Source organism: Artibeus jamaicensis, unplaced genomic scaffold (genome assembly GCF_021234435.1).
Source record: "Artibeus jamaicensis isolate MK-2021 breed Jamaican fruit bat unplaced genomic scaffold, CSHL_Jam_final scaffold_916, whole genome shotgun sequence".
Lineage (NCBI taxonomy): Eukaryota > Metazoa > Chordata > Mammalia > Chiroptera > Phyllostomidae > Artibeus > Artibeus jamaicensis.
Genome location: NW_026522059.1, coordinates 25,928,942 through 25,946,627, shown reverse-complemented (window position 1 = coordinate 25,946,627; position 17,686 = coordinate 25,928,942). Strand labels below are relative to the sequence as shown.

Below are 17,686 nucleotides of genomic sequence, written 5' to 3'. Positions count from 1 at the left end.
ATAACTATTTCCTATTTAAAAGTATCAACCCTCAAATTACAACAAAGATATATGGATATTTATATGAGGGTAAAACACATATGTACATATTAAGTTCAACTGCTTAATAATAATCCCATTTTTAAATAGACTCCTGCAATTTTTACAAAGTAATTTGTTGAGCTTATTCTAAGATTTATCAGCCTCCTACTTCTGTTACGAATTTCATTTCAAGTTTCAAAGGATTTTGCAAAGCCTTTCTGTTCTCGAAGAACAAGGCTCTGTTGTGGACATTTGAAAAGTAAACTAGTATGTTACAAATGCTTTCAGTTCAATTATAACATTTTGGTAGACTTACTTGACAAATGACATTTTAGCTTAGTAGTAATACATATAAAACATCTTACTTTTGAGAATCCAAGTTCCACAAATAATCTGTCAGCTACAAACTCAATATACTGTTTCATCAAAACACAATTCATTCCGATGAGGCCAACAGGCAAGGCTTCTGTTAAAAATTCCTGAGATAAAAACAAAAGCAGAATACAGTACAAAGGCAGAACAAGAAGTAAGTATGTATCTTCCACAGAAAAAGTGGGTTTTAGTTTTATTCATCTTCTAAATCACTAATCTTGTCCAAGAAAAGTACACTAGGTTAAATTCTTTCACCATAGCAAATAATGTCCATTTGTTTAAAATGTTTAGGGTATTTACTGTTCATGTTTTTTCATGTTCTCAAATAGCCATAATAAATGGAAACTAATGATCAAATCACTGGTAAAGGAGCACATGTAGGACCTGAATTCATACGCTTTTTCTATAGGAAAAAAAAAATCTAGAAAAAGATTCACCGAAGAAGATCATCATGGGGAACATGATGACGGACGGGTGTTGCAAAAAATAGAAACCACGTTTAAGAAACAAAATGAGGAAGAAATAGGATTGGATTTGCAGGTTCGGGGATAAACTGAACTCCAGCTATGCTGAAAGGCAGTGGTAAGTGCTAATAGGGGAGAAATAAAACCATTAATCATCTGGATTTAGTTCTCTAAATGATTAAACATACCGAAATGTATTTTATGCGTTTTCCTCCTCACAATATGAAAAGTATGGCTGTTAGACTACATAGTATTAAATTTAAAAATTTTTTTCACTTTTAAGCTAGTTCTTTCAAATGATAAAAACACATTCTAAGTGGAGCAGTCAGATCTTTCTAGTCGTATATTGTTACATGCTATAAATGAAGTTGTACTATTCACTGATTCATTTATTTATTCATTCCATCAGCATCTGGTGCATGCTTCAAGCTAGACACCCTGCTAGGTTTTTGACAACATAAAACAAACAAGAAACCATTACTGTCCCCCAGTAGCTAACAATCTAAAAATATAAAGCTAAAATAATTAAAATCATTTGTCAGGGCATACGATTTGACAGATCGATGAGACAGAGACGCCAGTCCTTGAAACAGACTTCGCACACATGAAACCTTAATGTACCGCACTCACGAACCCAAGTAGAAGCTGACATGACCACTGAAACACATTACCTGTTAGTACTGTCAGACTGACCACATAAAATCACTGATACTTACTCTGACCTACCAAATGGCAGTTTCATTTGAGTCAATCTAACAGTATAATGGCATAAACTTCAGAGGTAGATGTGTGGATCCTACAAGCTCCCCTGCTTACCTGCTCAATTTCAACAGCATCAACAATGATCTCCCTGACCCTTTTTTCTGATGGCTTATTTACTAAGTACTGAAACATGAGGCAAGCAAAGTCACAATGAAGCCCCTAAAACAGAAGAGAAATACCAATGTCAAAAAAACATGGTAGCTATTTTCGCACACTGACATGCCAGGGATCATAAAGAGCAGGTTCTAGGAATGCAAGGTGTAGCCTCTGGAAGACACAAGGAGGACCAAGAGGGCCAGGAACTTCTTTTCTTCACATCTTAAAATGCCAATTACAATAACCTATAGTGGAAATATTTCAGTGTCAGCAAATCTCAGTTCATCAACATAAAAGAAGAATTAATTAACAACAAGAGAAATCTGCAACCACAAGAATTTTTTAAAGGAAAACAAAGAAGAGCCAAAATAAAAGTTCATTTATTTTTAATGTCTAAAAAAATTAAGAAATGAGTGGATGGAAGTTAGCGGCCCTCATTGAGATAGTGAAAACAGAGGGAAGAATAATCTTGGGATAAAGACTATGAGTTTGATTTCTCCTTCCAGGAGAAACCATGTAACATGCACTCGAATACACAGGTTTGGAGCTCAGGAAAGAATATATGAGCTAAAGATAAAGTTTTGGTTGTTACGAGCATCTGGATGGTAGCTGATTCCGTGGGAATAAGTAAGACCAGCCAGGACGTCGTGTACAGTGAAAAGGAGTCTGCGATGGGAACCTGGAGAACAATATGGAAGGATGAGCAGAAGAGACTAAGGAGAAACTGTAAGAGGCAGGAGGAAAGCACAGTGTCTTAAAAGCCAGGGAGGAAATGACCTCTTATTTTCTTTTACCAGTAATTACCAGGATCCTGGGTCACAAGCATTTTCCAGGGGAAAGAAAAAAAATGAACACCAAGCATGAATACAAATATAACAAGAAGAACACTCCATTCCTTACTTCATCTCTGCTGATGAGCTCATTGGAAAAGGTGAGTCCAGGCATCAGACCTCTTTTCTTTAACCAGAATATAGCAGCAAAAGATCCCGAGAAGAAAATTCCTTCTACGGCAGCGAAGGCCACCACCCTTTCCCCTAAGGAACAAAAAATAGTTTAATTTTTCTGAAATACCATATACCGCAGACATTTTAAAGCTATATATATATATAGCTATATATATATAAAGATATATATATATATATATGTGTGTGTGTGCACACACACACACACACACTTTTGTACACTTTAATAATGATACCACAGCTAATATGCCAGGAAATAAAATGAACAAGCTGGTGCAATAGCCAAGGGTCTGCATAGGAGGAACCCTGCCTCCTCTACCTACCACAGCAGAAAGGTGTGTCTACTTCACATCTTACGTCAGACACTGAACTCCCGTAGGTCTTGGTGTGCAGACAGAGAGCCTTTCATACAAAAAAAAAAAAAAAAAAAGAGGCAATTTGTCTGTGCACCATCGTGCCCGTGAGTGCAGTTAAGTGTGTGTGTGTGTGTGTGTGTGTGTGTGTGTGTGTGTGGCTCAGAGCAGAGAGTAGAAGAGAGCTTTTATGACAAATGCCCCCTGGTTTGTGGCTGGGAGAAGGGAGGTTGCTGAGGTTTATAATTTAAAAATATCTTATTATAGCTGTAAACATTTCAAAAATCACTGCCCTGCATCTGCAATGAAAGAAAAACAGATAGCCCTGGCTGGTGTAGCTCAGTGGATTGAGTGCCGGCCTGCGAACCAAAGGGTCACTGGTTCAATTCCCAGTCAGGGCACATTCCTGGGTTGTGGGCCAGGTCCCCAGTAGGGGGTACATTCCAGCTGAACATTATAAATACATCTACCAGATAAAATGTCCTATCACATAAGAAAAATACAGTCTTCTGCTAAAGATATAAGGCCCAATTTTAAAGGTTACTTACTGTTAGGCAAGGACTTTGCAGAAGCCCATCTCCTAGAATGAAATGCCGCAGTATATCTGTAACGCTATCTTTAGGGGTGATTATAGGTCTAACCCAAAAGAAGATCATTCTCAAGCTCCTATGCCACAACACTGCTGCTCAGGAGAAGAATTTATATACGTGTCTGTCCAGGGAGAAAAGGTTTAGTCTATGACACTGTGAAAGGCAGCTGAGTAACTGAACCAGCTACAGACCTGTTTCACAGTGACATCAGAGCTGGCATCCCAGTCCTTGTCGTGCAGCCAAAGATGCAATAACAGGCACTTAATAAATATGTCCTGATCTCAATCAACAGAAACTATATTAGCACTACATCAGTGATTTTCAACCTTTTTCATGTCATGGCGCATATAAACTAATTACTAAAATTCTGCAACACACCAAAAAGTATGTTTTTTATCAGTCAACTGACAAAAAATATGTATAATTTTGATTCATTCACACTGGATGGCTATTGTTGTACTGGCTCTTGTCATTATTTTACTTGAAAATTTAAGAAAATAGAGGTCGGTGCCCTTGACTAAATACTCAAGTACTGCATGTTTTAAAAATTCTTGTGGCGCACTGGTGGAAAATTGTTGCACTTGATGATAAAAGACATCATAGGAATCGCTATAACTTGATGCAGAAACTGAATTAAGTGTAACTTCCCAAGCAAAGGTTATTATAATATTCAACTTCAAAAAGAAGATGACTAAGTTTAAATATTTCTGGCTGTCTCTAAATAGTACTCTGGTTCGTCCTTGTTCTTTTCCTTGATAACTGTAAACAAATCAAATTAGATAGAGCAATTATACCAAACATTTATCTATTATTAGCCCAAAATACCAGAAATCTTTCATAATATTTTATTTTTATAGGCACAATTTAACAGTCACTTTGAAAAAAACAGGAGAAGAAATAAAAATTAAATAAGTACTTGAGCAGATACTATATAGAATACTATTACTGACTCTTCAGTGTAATATATATTAAATATGCTAAAATTTAATCTTAAAATAGATAAATAATAATCACTATGCTCTGGTAATTCTTGAATACAAAAATGGCTCTTTAGACTAGTAATGCTTTTAGTTGGAGATTTATCATTAGCTTCCTATACAGATTACTACATTTTAATTTTACTATTAATAAGAATAGTTATAATTATCTTATTAATTATAAGATAATTATTTTTTCACTGACAAAAAGGTGATTTCATATGGACACTGATCTGTAAGTAAACGAGACTCTTATTTAATACAAACACTGTGAACAAGAGAAAAATTGTAATTTTAACTATTCTGTGCATTCATGTGAATGCTAAAGAATGAAAATCGAAACAGACATACAGCAGCCTATTCTTTTTGGAGAGGATCGAAGGATTATAAAGGGTATAATTTTACATATTTCCATGGATGAATGTGAACCAAAAAGAGATTTCCAAAACACTTCTTCTGAAAGCTCCACGGAGTGTGAAGGCCTCGTGACTTGTTTCAGAGATGGGGACGCAGGCATTACTTTAACAGTGCACTGGACTCTACAATGCCATGTACTAAGACACTTTTTGATGTTCGAAAGGAAATTTCACTACATATGTTAAGGTTGAATCTATATATTTAATATTTTAAAGTTCTTTAAAGATATTTTTAAATTAAGCAGTGTATATCAGTTGTTTAAAAACTAAGCAGATCCACAATTAAGAATTTTTAGCTCTACAGGAATTGAATCTACTTACATCAATTTCCAAACAACCTAATGCTTGTTTAAGGAATACTCTTAGGTTCTCTTTAGCTAAAAGTTAGAAGAGTCTGAATGTGAGAAAAGAACAGTTGCTCTCCTGAGTCCTACTAGGTGCAGACGGTCACCTACATCACTAGCAAGGCCCAAAGCCAGCTTCCCCAACCTAAAAGCGCTGACGGTGCAGGTGGCACAATTAGTTCACAAAACGGCACTTCCCCAGCTGGTTAACCGACTGTGCAGGTGTCTGCTGAGGCGAGACAACATTTTCATGCTCTTGCTTTTAGCTCCTCTCCCACAGAGGAGGGCCATCAATGTGTTCTTCATCTTTTTCTTTTCCCACTACCTGTTCCACTCCATGTTCTTTCCTCTGAGACTCTGACTCAGAACCCTGAGTGGAGTTTGCCTTGGAAGTGAGCAATATGGAAAATTTCACTAAAGCCCCTGATGTCACATGGTAACCACCACCTGCCTCTTTTTTCTTTACTTCCAGGTTGCTTTCTTTGGCAGTGCCACTTAACACATGCTTTCTGGGAGCCCATTTTTCATTTTTCCATCAGTACCTATCCAGCCTAATATTTTCAGTGCATACTGAACACCTTGGAATCTCCCTTCTTTCTCTAAAGCCAATGTGTCTCAAAATCTGCCTCTTGAACCACCTGTGAGAGAATCAACTGTAAAAAACGCAGATTCCTCAGTCCCACTTGGGCCTCCAACACAACTCTGAGTTTTCCCACAAATTCTCTATGCACATTGAGAATCAGTGCCTTTCTCAACCTCAAAATAAACTGAAGGCAATGTAGACTGTGTCTTCCCAGATATACCGAAGCTTGCCATACTTGACACTACATCATTGGTTCTCACTGTGTGGTTCAGAAGTCCCTGCACACTCACAGACCAAGGTCTGTGCCGTCCAAGCTGTTTTCATAATAATACCAAGGCACTGCTTGTTTGTTTGCCATCTGTTTACCACCGTTCTCTCATGAGTGTATAGAGGCATCTTCCAGATGCTACATGGCATTTCCATAATAATCTGAAAAACCCGGTAAAATAGTCCTCCCTTTTCTAACCATGTATCTGAATGAGGGTGGATTTTCTTTGTATAATTTAACTAAAACAACAGTATGCAAAATTCAGAAGCAGATACAATTCAGCTGTCGTCTATTTCATCAGACATTTAAAAGATTTGTGAAAATTAATAACTATGCCATTCTCCTCCTTTTTTGGAAAATACGGTGTTTTTTCCATAAATATATGTTAAACTCTAATAGGTTACTCTCATTAAAAAATGCATTAATAGCCCTGGCTGGTGTGGCTCAGTGAATTGAGTGAGGGCCTGTGAATCAAAGGGTTGCTGGTTTGATTCCCAGTTGGCGCACACGCCTGCGTTGTGGGCCAGGTCCCCACTGGGGGACATGTGAGAGGCAGCCACACGCTGATGTTTCTCCCCCTCTTCCTCCTTCCCTTCCCCTCTCTCTAAAAAGAAATAAAATCTTCAAAAACTGAATTTTTATTTAAAAATAAATAAAATATATATATATTAAGTATGTTGAAGTTTCTTGGTTTTAACTTATAATATGAAAATATCAATAACCCACACAAATAAAAGTACTTTGAGGCCCTCAATCATTTTTTTAATTAATTTTTTTATTGCCAGGCCATGAAAGATAAATACCATATGATCTCAATAATTTTTAAGAGTACAAAGGAGTCCTGAAACCAAAAATGTTGAGACCTGCTTCCCCACCATTTGAATAAATCCAGAAAATAAAGACTACCAATTATAAAACAGATAAGAATGAGACAGATACTTAGAGTTATTCAAATGAATTATCTGAACATTTTACCTAAATTTTAAAAAGATTTACTGAGCAACTACTATGTGTAAGATGCAATGTTAATCTCTTCATTAAAAAAAATTATTGGATCTCAACTCATCCAGAAGGGTGAAAAATAAGCCTGTTCTTGCTAATCTTCAGTTTTTCAGAAACTACTTATTTGTTCCCTGAAAAAATGTGAAGATTTTGACTTGTTTTAAATTCCTAAAATAAACATTCGTGAAAGCAGATACAGAGTGTGGATTGCTGAAGACTCTTGTCAGATTCTATGTAACTGACTTATTTACCTGGTATTATGCATTGACATCTTAACCTTTCAACTTTTAATTTACTAAACAGAATACATACAGTTTTAGATTACTTTAATGCTGGTTTCTAATCAATTACTAGAAAGAAGGATCCTACTCAAAGTGCACATTTAGACTCCGAGATAGTCACACCAGGCAAATTGATATATATAAAGCTACATACCAAAAGTAGATTTTCTATCTGCTATCCACCGCAAGGCCCAATCTGCTTTTTTCTTAACATATGGCATTGTTTCAATTGCATTAAATAAAAATTCCCTGTCAAAACAAAAGAATTAATGGCAAAGTTATGCACTTGTTTCTCTTAATCAGAATAAATTTTAATTTGCTAATCAGAGATAATAATTGCAACTCTATGCTCTACTATCAGAACTGTAATCTTTCTATAGTTTTGCATGTCTATAAAATACAGAAATTAAAGTAAAATTCAAATTAGTGGTTTGGGTCTGATCTGATACAAAATTGACTAAATTCAAACATTCAATTGCAAAAGAGAATGCACTCCACAGGTTCTACACAAGTTCTCTTTTTAAAACAAACACATTGTTGAGCAACAGAAAACATTATACTCCTAAATTCCTATATTTGAATAATATTTCCCTAACATTTACTTTTGGAGTAAATTCTGCTCTTAACATAATCAAATAATAGGATAAACCTTTGTAAATAAAATCCCAGTGGTGATACCTTTTCTTGGGATCTCTGATGTAAGTGTCTATTAGCAAACTGTACATCTCTGAGTGAACATTCTCGATGAGAATTTGAAAGCCATAAAAACAGCGAGCTTCTGGAACCTGCACCTCCTGACTAAATCGCTCCACCTATGAAAATAAAGGAAACAAATATATCCAATTCTGTGGGCTCTCATTAAATACTATAAATCAGAATCTAGATATCAGAATCATTAGAAATTGCCTGTCATGCCACAAACAGATCAGAAAGACCTTATGGATGACTTTAAACAGTACTGCTTACTCATCAACCCTCTACAATAAATTAGTTGCATAATGTATTGTTAAGCAGCTAAATGAATTGGTCTGTTAGGTGGAGAAGCAGACTATATTGCCAAATAAATTATAGAACATCTAACAAAAAAGATTATACTTTATAGAACTGACCTTATGTCATTTTGTTTTTCTGACAGCGGACAGTAAATCTACTGAAGCCCCTTCCAGTTCATGATGAAAGTTTGAATCTTTCTCTTCTCTTTAAGAAGAAAGTGTGCCCCCGGGCCAACCACAGCACAGGTTTAAAGATGGGGAGCCAGAACCCAGAGCCCTGCTACAGAGCTTCAGAAGGGTTACTAAGGTGCAGGTTCTTTATTAGGATTCATCTCTAAGGGTGAAAATCAAACTCATGTTTATGCTAGTAATTTTGATTGTTATATTCTGCTTGATTTAATGATATGTTGCTGGTCAAACAATAGACATGCATAAACCATTTCCTCTGACACTTCGTCAGAAAAACGCATTTAAGAAATAAGCTTCATCTAGTTTGTTTCCTAAACACAGATTTTTAGGTTCAGCCCAATTATCTTACTGCCATTATACTCATTTAACCGCTAAATGGAAACAAAAGTTAAAAAAAAAATCTTACCAAATTTTCATTTACAATTCCATCACTGGCTGCGAAAAAGGCTAGGATGTGAGAAATAAAATACTTCTCATCTGATTTAAGCTTGTTCCAGTGCGGGAGATCCTTTGATAAGTCAACCTAAAATAAAAAGGTTTTCAAATTTTTCACTTGAAGTTAAATTCTTCCCAAAATGTTTGGAAAACATTTAAAGTTAAGGAGGGGCATCACATTAACAGTAAAATGTTCAAAAAGGAGAAAATGTTAACATCACTGCTACAGATTGAATGTCTGTGTTCACCCCCCACCGTAATTCCTGTGTTAAAAACTAATTTCCAAGCTAATGGCATTTGGAGGTAGAGCCTTTGGGGGATTAGGTCAAGAGAGTAGACACCCAGAGAACTCCACCGCCCCTTCTGCCATGGGAAGATACTGCAAGAAGAAAGCTGTCTCTACACCAGGAAGCAAGCCCTCCCCAGAGAGCAGAGCTGCTGGTACCTTGACCTTAGAATTCCCAGCCTCCAGAACTATGAAAAATAAGTTTCTGTTGTTGATAAGCTATCCAGTCTAGGGTATTATTTGCTGCAGCCTGAACCAAGACAATTACAGAGGAACACAATAAAATAAAAAGATTATAAAGGAATCTGTCTTCTGGTAAATTGAAAAGTTGGCAAAATGTGCTTTCAAAATACTAAAATTAATGTAATCTATTCTCATCACAAAAAGGAAATGGTAATTATGTGTCGGGATACAGGTGTTAGTTAATGCTATGGTGGTAATCATTTTTTGCAATATATGTATTGTACATAATTGTATCAAATCAATACACTGTACACATCAAACTCACAACATTATATGTCAATAATATCAATAAAGTCAAGGAAGCACTGGCTAGTGCCAGCCTGCGATTCAAAGGGACACATGCCTGGGTTGCGGGCCAGGTCCCCAGTAGGGGGCGTGCAAGAGGCAACCACACATTGATGTTTCTCTCTTCTTTTTCTGCCTCTCTTTCTCTAAAACTTAATAAATAACATCTTTAAAAAATAAAAATACAAAAACAAACCCCAGAACTTTATCTTTTGAATCAAGGTTCCTGATGTCCAGCCATATTTAGGAATAAAGCTAAACCACTGATAAAACAATATCTAAAGTTGATTAAACTGTAACTGACAAATTTGTTTAAATATGTGGAACTAAATGTGTTTGGCTTCCTTTAAAAATCTGTATTTGAAACTTCCTATAAACTGCCTACAAAATATGTATCAACCTGTATATTACAGGGTGGTTTACAATTGTTCACATGTAAAATTATACAATAATTAATAAATAATTATACATTAAACCCTGTGTTTCATATACTCACGACTGTAAACCTACTTTTGCCCCACCCTGTATAATTTTTCAAAGTAGTATTTCTTAGTCATAATATAACATATATTACATTGACTAAAAGATGCATATAATTTTCAAATGAATTTCAAGTAACGGAAGCATCACAAATGCCTTTTCAACATGATAAATGAAAAAGTCACCTGTACACTCGCTTTGTTCTCTTAACTATATCTAGCAAAAACCTCTCTGAAATCCACAGGCCCTGCCTGGTGTGGCTCCGTGGACTGAGCGCCAGCCTGCAAACGGAAAGGTCTCCACGTGATTCCCAATCAGGGCACATGCCTGGGTTGCGGGTGGGGCTCTCAGTTGGGGGTATGCGAGAGGCAACTAATAGGTGTTTCTCTTGCACATCGATGTTTCTCTCCCTCTCTTTCTTCCTCCCTTACCCTCTGAAAATACATAAATAAAATCTAAAACAACCCACAGACAGTTAGTGACAGTCAGGTGTGCCAAGCACTATGACCCAATTTGAAAATTGCTGGGGTTTGGTTTGGTTTTGCTCTGTATGTCAAACACAACAAAGACGTTAACAACATAACAATACCATATAACAAGTTGGGTAAGTGGGTAAAATTTGTAATAGAAGCTTCAAAAATTTGTGTTTCTGATTTCTAGTGCAAATTTCCCCCATTCTGGGAAAAATAATAGCTTACATTTATTTGGTGCTTCTATGTACCAAGTAACATTCTAAATATGGCCCTAATCTCATTGACAAGATGTATCTCATCAATCCTCATAACCACCCAATGAGCCAGGTACTATTAGCTTAATATACAATGAGATGACACGGAGAGGTTACACAACTTCTGCAGTTCCACAGTTACTAAGTGGCAGGCCCAGAATTTGCATCCAGGCAGCTCCTCCAAAGCCAGTATTCTTAAGAGCAGGCATTTACATGTATAGAATCAGTCTCAAGGAAAAAGTGGAAAGACATATAGGCCCATATTATCTACCTAGATAGACAGACAGATAGATACACACATACACAAAGAGCAAGAGTGCTACCACCCATCATGTTAAAAATGACAACAATGGCTATCTGTGTGTTCAGTGAGACTACAGAGCAACAAGTGACATGACAAATGTCCTTATGAAACCAGCAAGTATTTCCTAATTTGTTGAGTTCAAGTCACTTCCTAAGTGGAAAATTCCACTAACAGAAAGCCTTTTCCAGATGTCCCGTCTATTGGGGCAGCTGTGCCAGGTGTGATGTGGCTGAGGGCAGGGCCAGCCTGGGAGGAGCTCAGAGTGGGAGCACCGGCCGGTGATCAAACGTTTCCCGAGACAGCTCCTTCTGCACAACCTCAATTGAAGGTGGGGTCCCTAAGGCTTTCACTTTCATTTTATGGCTACAGCTACAATTTTCCTTATTCTGCCAACAATAAGTAAAGATTCATTCATTTAGCCACAGCAAACCAAAAGTCTGTTTAAAAACAGAAAATGCCTGTTTAAAAGTAGAAAATGTCCTAAAATACATTGGAAGTAAAAATCTGGCAGACTGAGATGCCATTTTTGTGGTAGGAAATGTGTATAGACATCAATCTAAATACCAACCATTGGCAAACACTGTCAGTAATTTCCCACAGTATTTAATCTCAGTAATTTCAAACATTATCTCAAAAAGTGATCTTATACAATATATCTCACAATATAAATTAAAGTTCTCTAATGTCCTGGGAGCAGAAAATGTCAGCACTGCGCTACAGAGCATGACTGCTGATGGAGGTGATACCACTGACCTCTTCTGCTGTCCAGAAGGACGCCTGTGCCTGCTTATACATCTTCCAAATGTCAGGGTACTGGATGGGAAAGATGACGAACCGGCGAGAACTCTTCCTCAGGAGCGGTTCTTCATTTGACTTTGCTTCACTTTCGCTGGGATCTGAAGACAACCTCTATGAAAATTAAAGTACAGACACCCACTTTATGTAGACATTTCCTCTTTATTCATAACTAAACACACATCTGGGGGTGTTTAGGGAAACGGCATAGGTCTGGGAGCCAGTCTGCTTGAATTGCATCTGCTGGCTGGTTAATGGTGTTTGGTTAGTTGTATAACTTCTCTGAGCCTTGGTTTCCAAATCAATAAAATAGTATCTACCTCACAAGTGATCATCAAATTAATTTTGATGTGGCTAAAAATGCTTTAAACAGAACCTGGTATATCATAAACACTGAACAAATTACTGTCATTAATGCTGCCTTAAGGATAAGCGCAAAACTCAACCCATAAATGTCACAGTGGGAAAATTTCTAAGTTTATGAATAAAAAGTCCCCTTTGTTCCTCTCTCAGAGACAAAATGCTGGCACAAATAAGCTACTGTTAAAACCTTTTATTCTTTTTAGTTTAATGTTTTCTTTTCTAGTCTTCACTGAAATACAATAATACTTATCTGAAAACTCTGTACCAACGGAGCGTTTGTTCCTCTGACGCTGACCACACACCAACTTGTTAGTGCTGGTTACATGTTAACATTCCTGCCTTTGGTCTCACTGTGGGCTGCCTCAAAGCTTTGAGGAATAAAGTGAGAAACATACCTACATACATACTACTTGGAAATATCCAGGGTACTCCCACAGTGCCTTTTCTTTTTTTTAAATAGTCAGCAAGATCATCAGAAGAGTTACAAGTACATCAGAATGAGGATATACAAAGTATATACAAATAGACTAAAACATGTAAATCAAGGTTATTGGGATTTGATTCATTGTGTTCCTGCATCTTTACCAGTGCCCCCACCAATCCTCATGCTAACGTAGATGAAGCTAAGAGTCAAGGCCGGATGAGAGAAAGGCCCACAATCAAAGTCTGAGGCCACACAAACACAGATGGGGCTTACACATTTCACACATGCTGTCTTATTTGGCAACTGCTTTTATTGAAGGCATGAGCCTCCCCAGCTGTGGCACTTAAGCCCCAGAGTATAGAAACTAGTTTTTATTTATTATGATGTTCCCAGAGTACTGTCAGGCACATCCTCAATAAGCATTAGCTAAGCAAGTGAATGGGCTGCTAATTTCTTTTTATCCTGGGCTCAGATTACTGGCTGCTGTTATAATTTTTTAATTAACATAAAGCCACAATCCATCAGTGAGATAATCTAATGACTACTCAAATCAAGCTTTCTCTGAGTGCAAAAGTTTAATTGGAATCAACTCCCCCCACCAACACAAGCCACAACAAGAGTAAAAAGTTGCAAACACAAGTTTTTAAAACATTGATTTGGTTGATAAAAAAGACAATGGGTTCAATTTCAAGATGTCTAGTGGAGAGATGAAAATACAACACTATGGTAGGCAGAGGCACTGTCTCTGCTCCCTCCCTAAAGATGCCATCAGTAGTCACCAAAGGGAGGGCTGCGATTACTCAGGGACGTCTTATGCAGCAGCAGCAGAATGACTGAGGACGAAGCCTAGAGCAAGGGCAGGTGGAAGAATGGCAGCCAGCTGAGATTAAAACAGACTGAAGTGTATGTAAAACAAAGGCAGAAGTGATCTGATTTGGCTAAAGTAAAGGGTCAACAGATGAGACAGAGAGGAATCTGGAACAGGATCCACCCCCTAGATATGAAACTAAGAGGTTAGGAATTCAATGAGCCAAAGATTTGCAAACCCCATGGGCGGGGGGAAGGTCCTACTCTAATTCTCCACACTTGCTCCCAACCTCCAGGTGCCGGCATTCACTGTGCAGCACAATCTGCAAATCATTTCTATGGAGAGTCATGGAAAGTTCCTGACTAGCAATTGACATGAACAGGGACAGCATAAGGAAGACTGATCAGATATCCATGAATTAGAAAAGAAAAAAAACCCCTAGATTTTGGTAGTTAACTATGGTGTCAAGTTAGAGGTGGAAAGGACAATCTGAATTAAGATACGGCAGTTAGCATGGAAAAACTGCTTGAACAGGACTTTGCCAGTCTGTGGAGCTGGGCATTTTCTGGTGGGAACTGAGACCCTTTCGGCAGTTTTTATTTAGACGCAGTGACACAGAGGCACTGGTTTACTGATGGGCTGACTGGGCAGCGGTAAAAGGGATAGGAGAGCAGGTAAGACTGGAGGCAGAAAGACATCGAAGTGGCAGCGGCACAGCTGTGAAGTGAGGAGGGTCTAAAATAAAGTTTCGCCGAGGTACTTCTTGGCAACATTCAGTCTCTTCCAGAAAAGTGCTGCTAGTTTCCACCTGCCTCAGTGTCTGGTCACCTGGTCCCCAGAGTGCCTGGACATGCTAGCACGCCCATCTAAGACAAGACTCTCTAGCTCACACTCACCTACGTAGGCTCTCACCCACGATGGCATTCTACTAGGCCCCTCCCTTCCACCCACCCAAATTCCACCACTTTCACTTGCCTCCACCTTTCTTCTGCTGCTCAGGTAAAGTAGAATATTTAGACACTGTCATGATCCTATACTAGTCGTAAGTATTGTTTTCATTCTCCTATTTCCATCAAATCTGACAAAACAAATAGAATAGCCCAGGAGCAAGAACTTGGTTTTAAACCTTGTTCCAGCCCTGGCTGGTGTGGCTTGGTGGATAAATCTTGGGCCTGTGAACTAAACGACCGCGGTTCGATTCCCAGTTGGGGCACATGCCTGGGTTGCAGGCCAGTTCCCAGCAGGGGATGCACAAGAGGCAACCATACACTGATATTTCTCTCCCTCTCTCCTTCCCTTCCCCTCTAGATATAAATGAATAAAATCTTTAAAAAAAAAAACAACCTTGTTCCATTACTGAGCTGTGTGGTCTTGGGCAGGTCACTTAACCTGTTCTGGCCTGAACTTTTTTACTTTAAAAACAGAGACTATCAGTTAGATAGTTAGCTTTGAGAAATGAGTGAAAGCTATGGACCCCTTTCTTAGAAGATTCATGTCTACACATGAAAAATCTTCAAACTTCAGGAGATTTATAAACCTCACTCGAAGCCCACGTATAAACCCTGTAAGGCAGTGTTCTGAAAACATGTGTGCCAAGATGACCTGAGCGCTTGTTAAAAATGCAGTCCCGCACCCATCTCAAGAGATTCTGATTCACTATCAAAATTGATGACTGGGAGGTGGGACTTCTGGCCAAGATGGAGGTGTAGGTGGAAACACTGTGCCTCCTCATACAACCTAAATAAGGACAACAAAATTTTAGAAACAAAATAACAACCAGAACTGACAGAAAACTGAACTGTATGGAAGTCGGACAACCAAGGAGTTAAAGTAGACACATTCATCCAGACTGGTAGGAGGGGCGGAGTCAGGAGGTGGGATGGACAGGGGCTGCCGCAAACACAGTGGCTGGTGGACCCAGGACGTGCAAGGTGGCAGCTGGTGGGCCCAGCGAAGTGGTGGACTGTGGACTGGCACAGCGTGCAAGGCAGCTGGCAGGCCAGGTGGTCCCACATTCGCATGCAGATAAGCCAGGTGAAACAAAGGGGGAGCAGGACTGACCACATAACCCAGGGCCCCAGGGCAAGAAAATAAAGCCTCAAAACACCAACTGAAAACATCTGTGGGGGTTCTGGTGCAGGGAGAGATTCCCAGCCTCACAGGAGAGTTCGTTGGAGAGACCCACAGGGTCTCAGAACATACACAAACCCACCCACCTGGGAATCAGCACCAGAAGGGCCCAGTTTGCTTGGGGGAAGCAGGGAAGTGACTGAAACCCAGCAGAGAGCAGAGCAGGTGCCCCTGTTCCCTTTCGGACCCCTACCCCACACACAGTATCACAACCCAGCAACTGAGTTGTCCCAGCCCCCCACCCTCCAACCCCCGTAAACACCTAAGGCTCTGCCCCTCATACGTCACAGGTGTGAGAAGATTTTAAAAAATGGCCCAAACAGAAGAATAGATCAAAGCTCCAGAAAAATACAACTAAGCCACGAAGAGATAGCCAACCTATCAGATGCACAGTTCAAAGCACTGGTGATCAGGATGCTCACAGAACTGGTTGAATTTGGTTGCAAATTAGATGAAAAAATGAAGGCTACACTAAGTCAAATGAAGCAAAATGCACAGGGGACCAATAGTGATGGAAAGAAAACTGGGACTAGAATCAAGGGAGTGGACCAGAAGAAAGAAAGAAACAACCAAACAGAAAAGAATGAAGAAACAAGAATTCAAAAAAATGAGGAGAGGCTTAGGAACCTCCAGGACATCTTTAATGTTCCAACATCCAAATTACAGGGGTACCAGAAAGGAAAGAAGAATAGCAACAAGTGGAAAACTTATTTGAACAAATAATAAAGGAGAACTTCCCCATTCTGGCAAAGGAAATAGACTTCCAGGAAATCCAGGAAGCTCAGAGAGTCCCAAAGAAGTTGGACCCAAGGAGGAACACACCAAGGCACATCATCATTACATTACCCAAGATTAAAATGAAGGAGAGGATCCTAGAAGCAGCAAGAGATAAGGAGACAGTTACCTACAAAGGAGTTCCCATCAGACTGTCAGTGGATTTCTCAAAAGAGACCTTACAGGCAAGAAGGGGCTGCAAAGAAGTACTCCAAGTCATGAAATGCAAGGACCTACATCCAAGATTGCTCTATCCAGCAAAGCTTTCATTTAGAATGGAAGGGCAGATAAAGTGCTTCTCAGATAAGGTCAAGTTCAAGGAGTTCATCATCACCAAGCCCTTATTTTATGAAATGTTAAAGGGACTTATCTAAGAAAAAGAAGATAAAAAAGATGAACAGTGAAGGGACAGCAAACTCACAGTTATTAACAACCACATCTAAAACAAAAGCAAACTAAATGGACAGCTAGATCAGGAGTGGAACCAAAGAAATGGAGATCACATGGAGGGTTAGCAACAGGGGAGTGGGAGGAGGAGAAAGGGGGAAAAGATACAGGGAATGAGTAGCATAGATGGTAGGTAGAAAATAGACAGGGGGAGGGTAAGAATGGTATGGGAAATGTAGAAGTCAAAGAACTTATAAGTATGACAAATGGACATGAACTAAAGGTGGGGAATGTGGGTGGGAGAGGGTGTGCAGGGTGGAGGTGAGGGGGGAAAATGGGACAACTGTAACAGCATAATCAATAAAACATATTTTAAAACAAATAAAGTCGATGACTGAGTGTAGGCCCAATAACTGACATTCTTTACAAAGTAGTCCAGGTGATTCTGATGTAAGTGGCCCATAATGCACCATCACATCTAGAGAAACAAAGTACTTCAGGCATCCCTGGCATCAGAACAGATGCTCACTAAAATTAATTCTAGACCTAAATAAAGTTCTGCCTCTGTCTTAG

The 17,686-nt window shown here is 38.8% G+C and overlaps 1 protein-coding gene across 2 annotated transcripts in view; it reads right to left on the bottom strand.

The window, feature by feature from the left end:
- The window catches only part of RRM2B (ribonucleotide reductase regulatory TP53 inducible subunit M2B), a 28,652-nt gene that overhangs the window by 9,666 nt on the left and 1,300 nt on the right, over nt 1–17,686 (bottom strand). For both annotated transcript variants that reach the window (XM_037133392.2, XM_037133391.2), the window contains exons 2-8: nt 12,186–12,341; nt 9,079–9,195; nt 8,170–8,303; nt 7,646–7,740; nt 2,616–2,749; nt 1,674–1,778; nt 387–500 (exon numbers count right to left, since the gene is read on the bottom strand). In XM_037133392.2, coding sequence (XP_036989287.1) covers nt 387–500; nt 1,674–1,778; nt 2,616–2,749; nt 7,646–7,740; nt 8,170–8,303; nt 9,079–9,195; nt 12,186–12,341 — 855 coding nt within the window. The remainder of the gene's footprint in view (nt 1–386; nt 501–1,673; nt 1,779–2,615; nt 2,750–7,645; nt 7,741–8,169; nt 8,304–9,078; nt 9,196–12,185; nt 12,342–17,686) is intronic.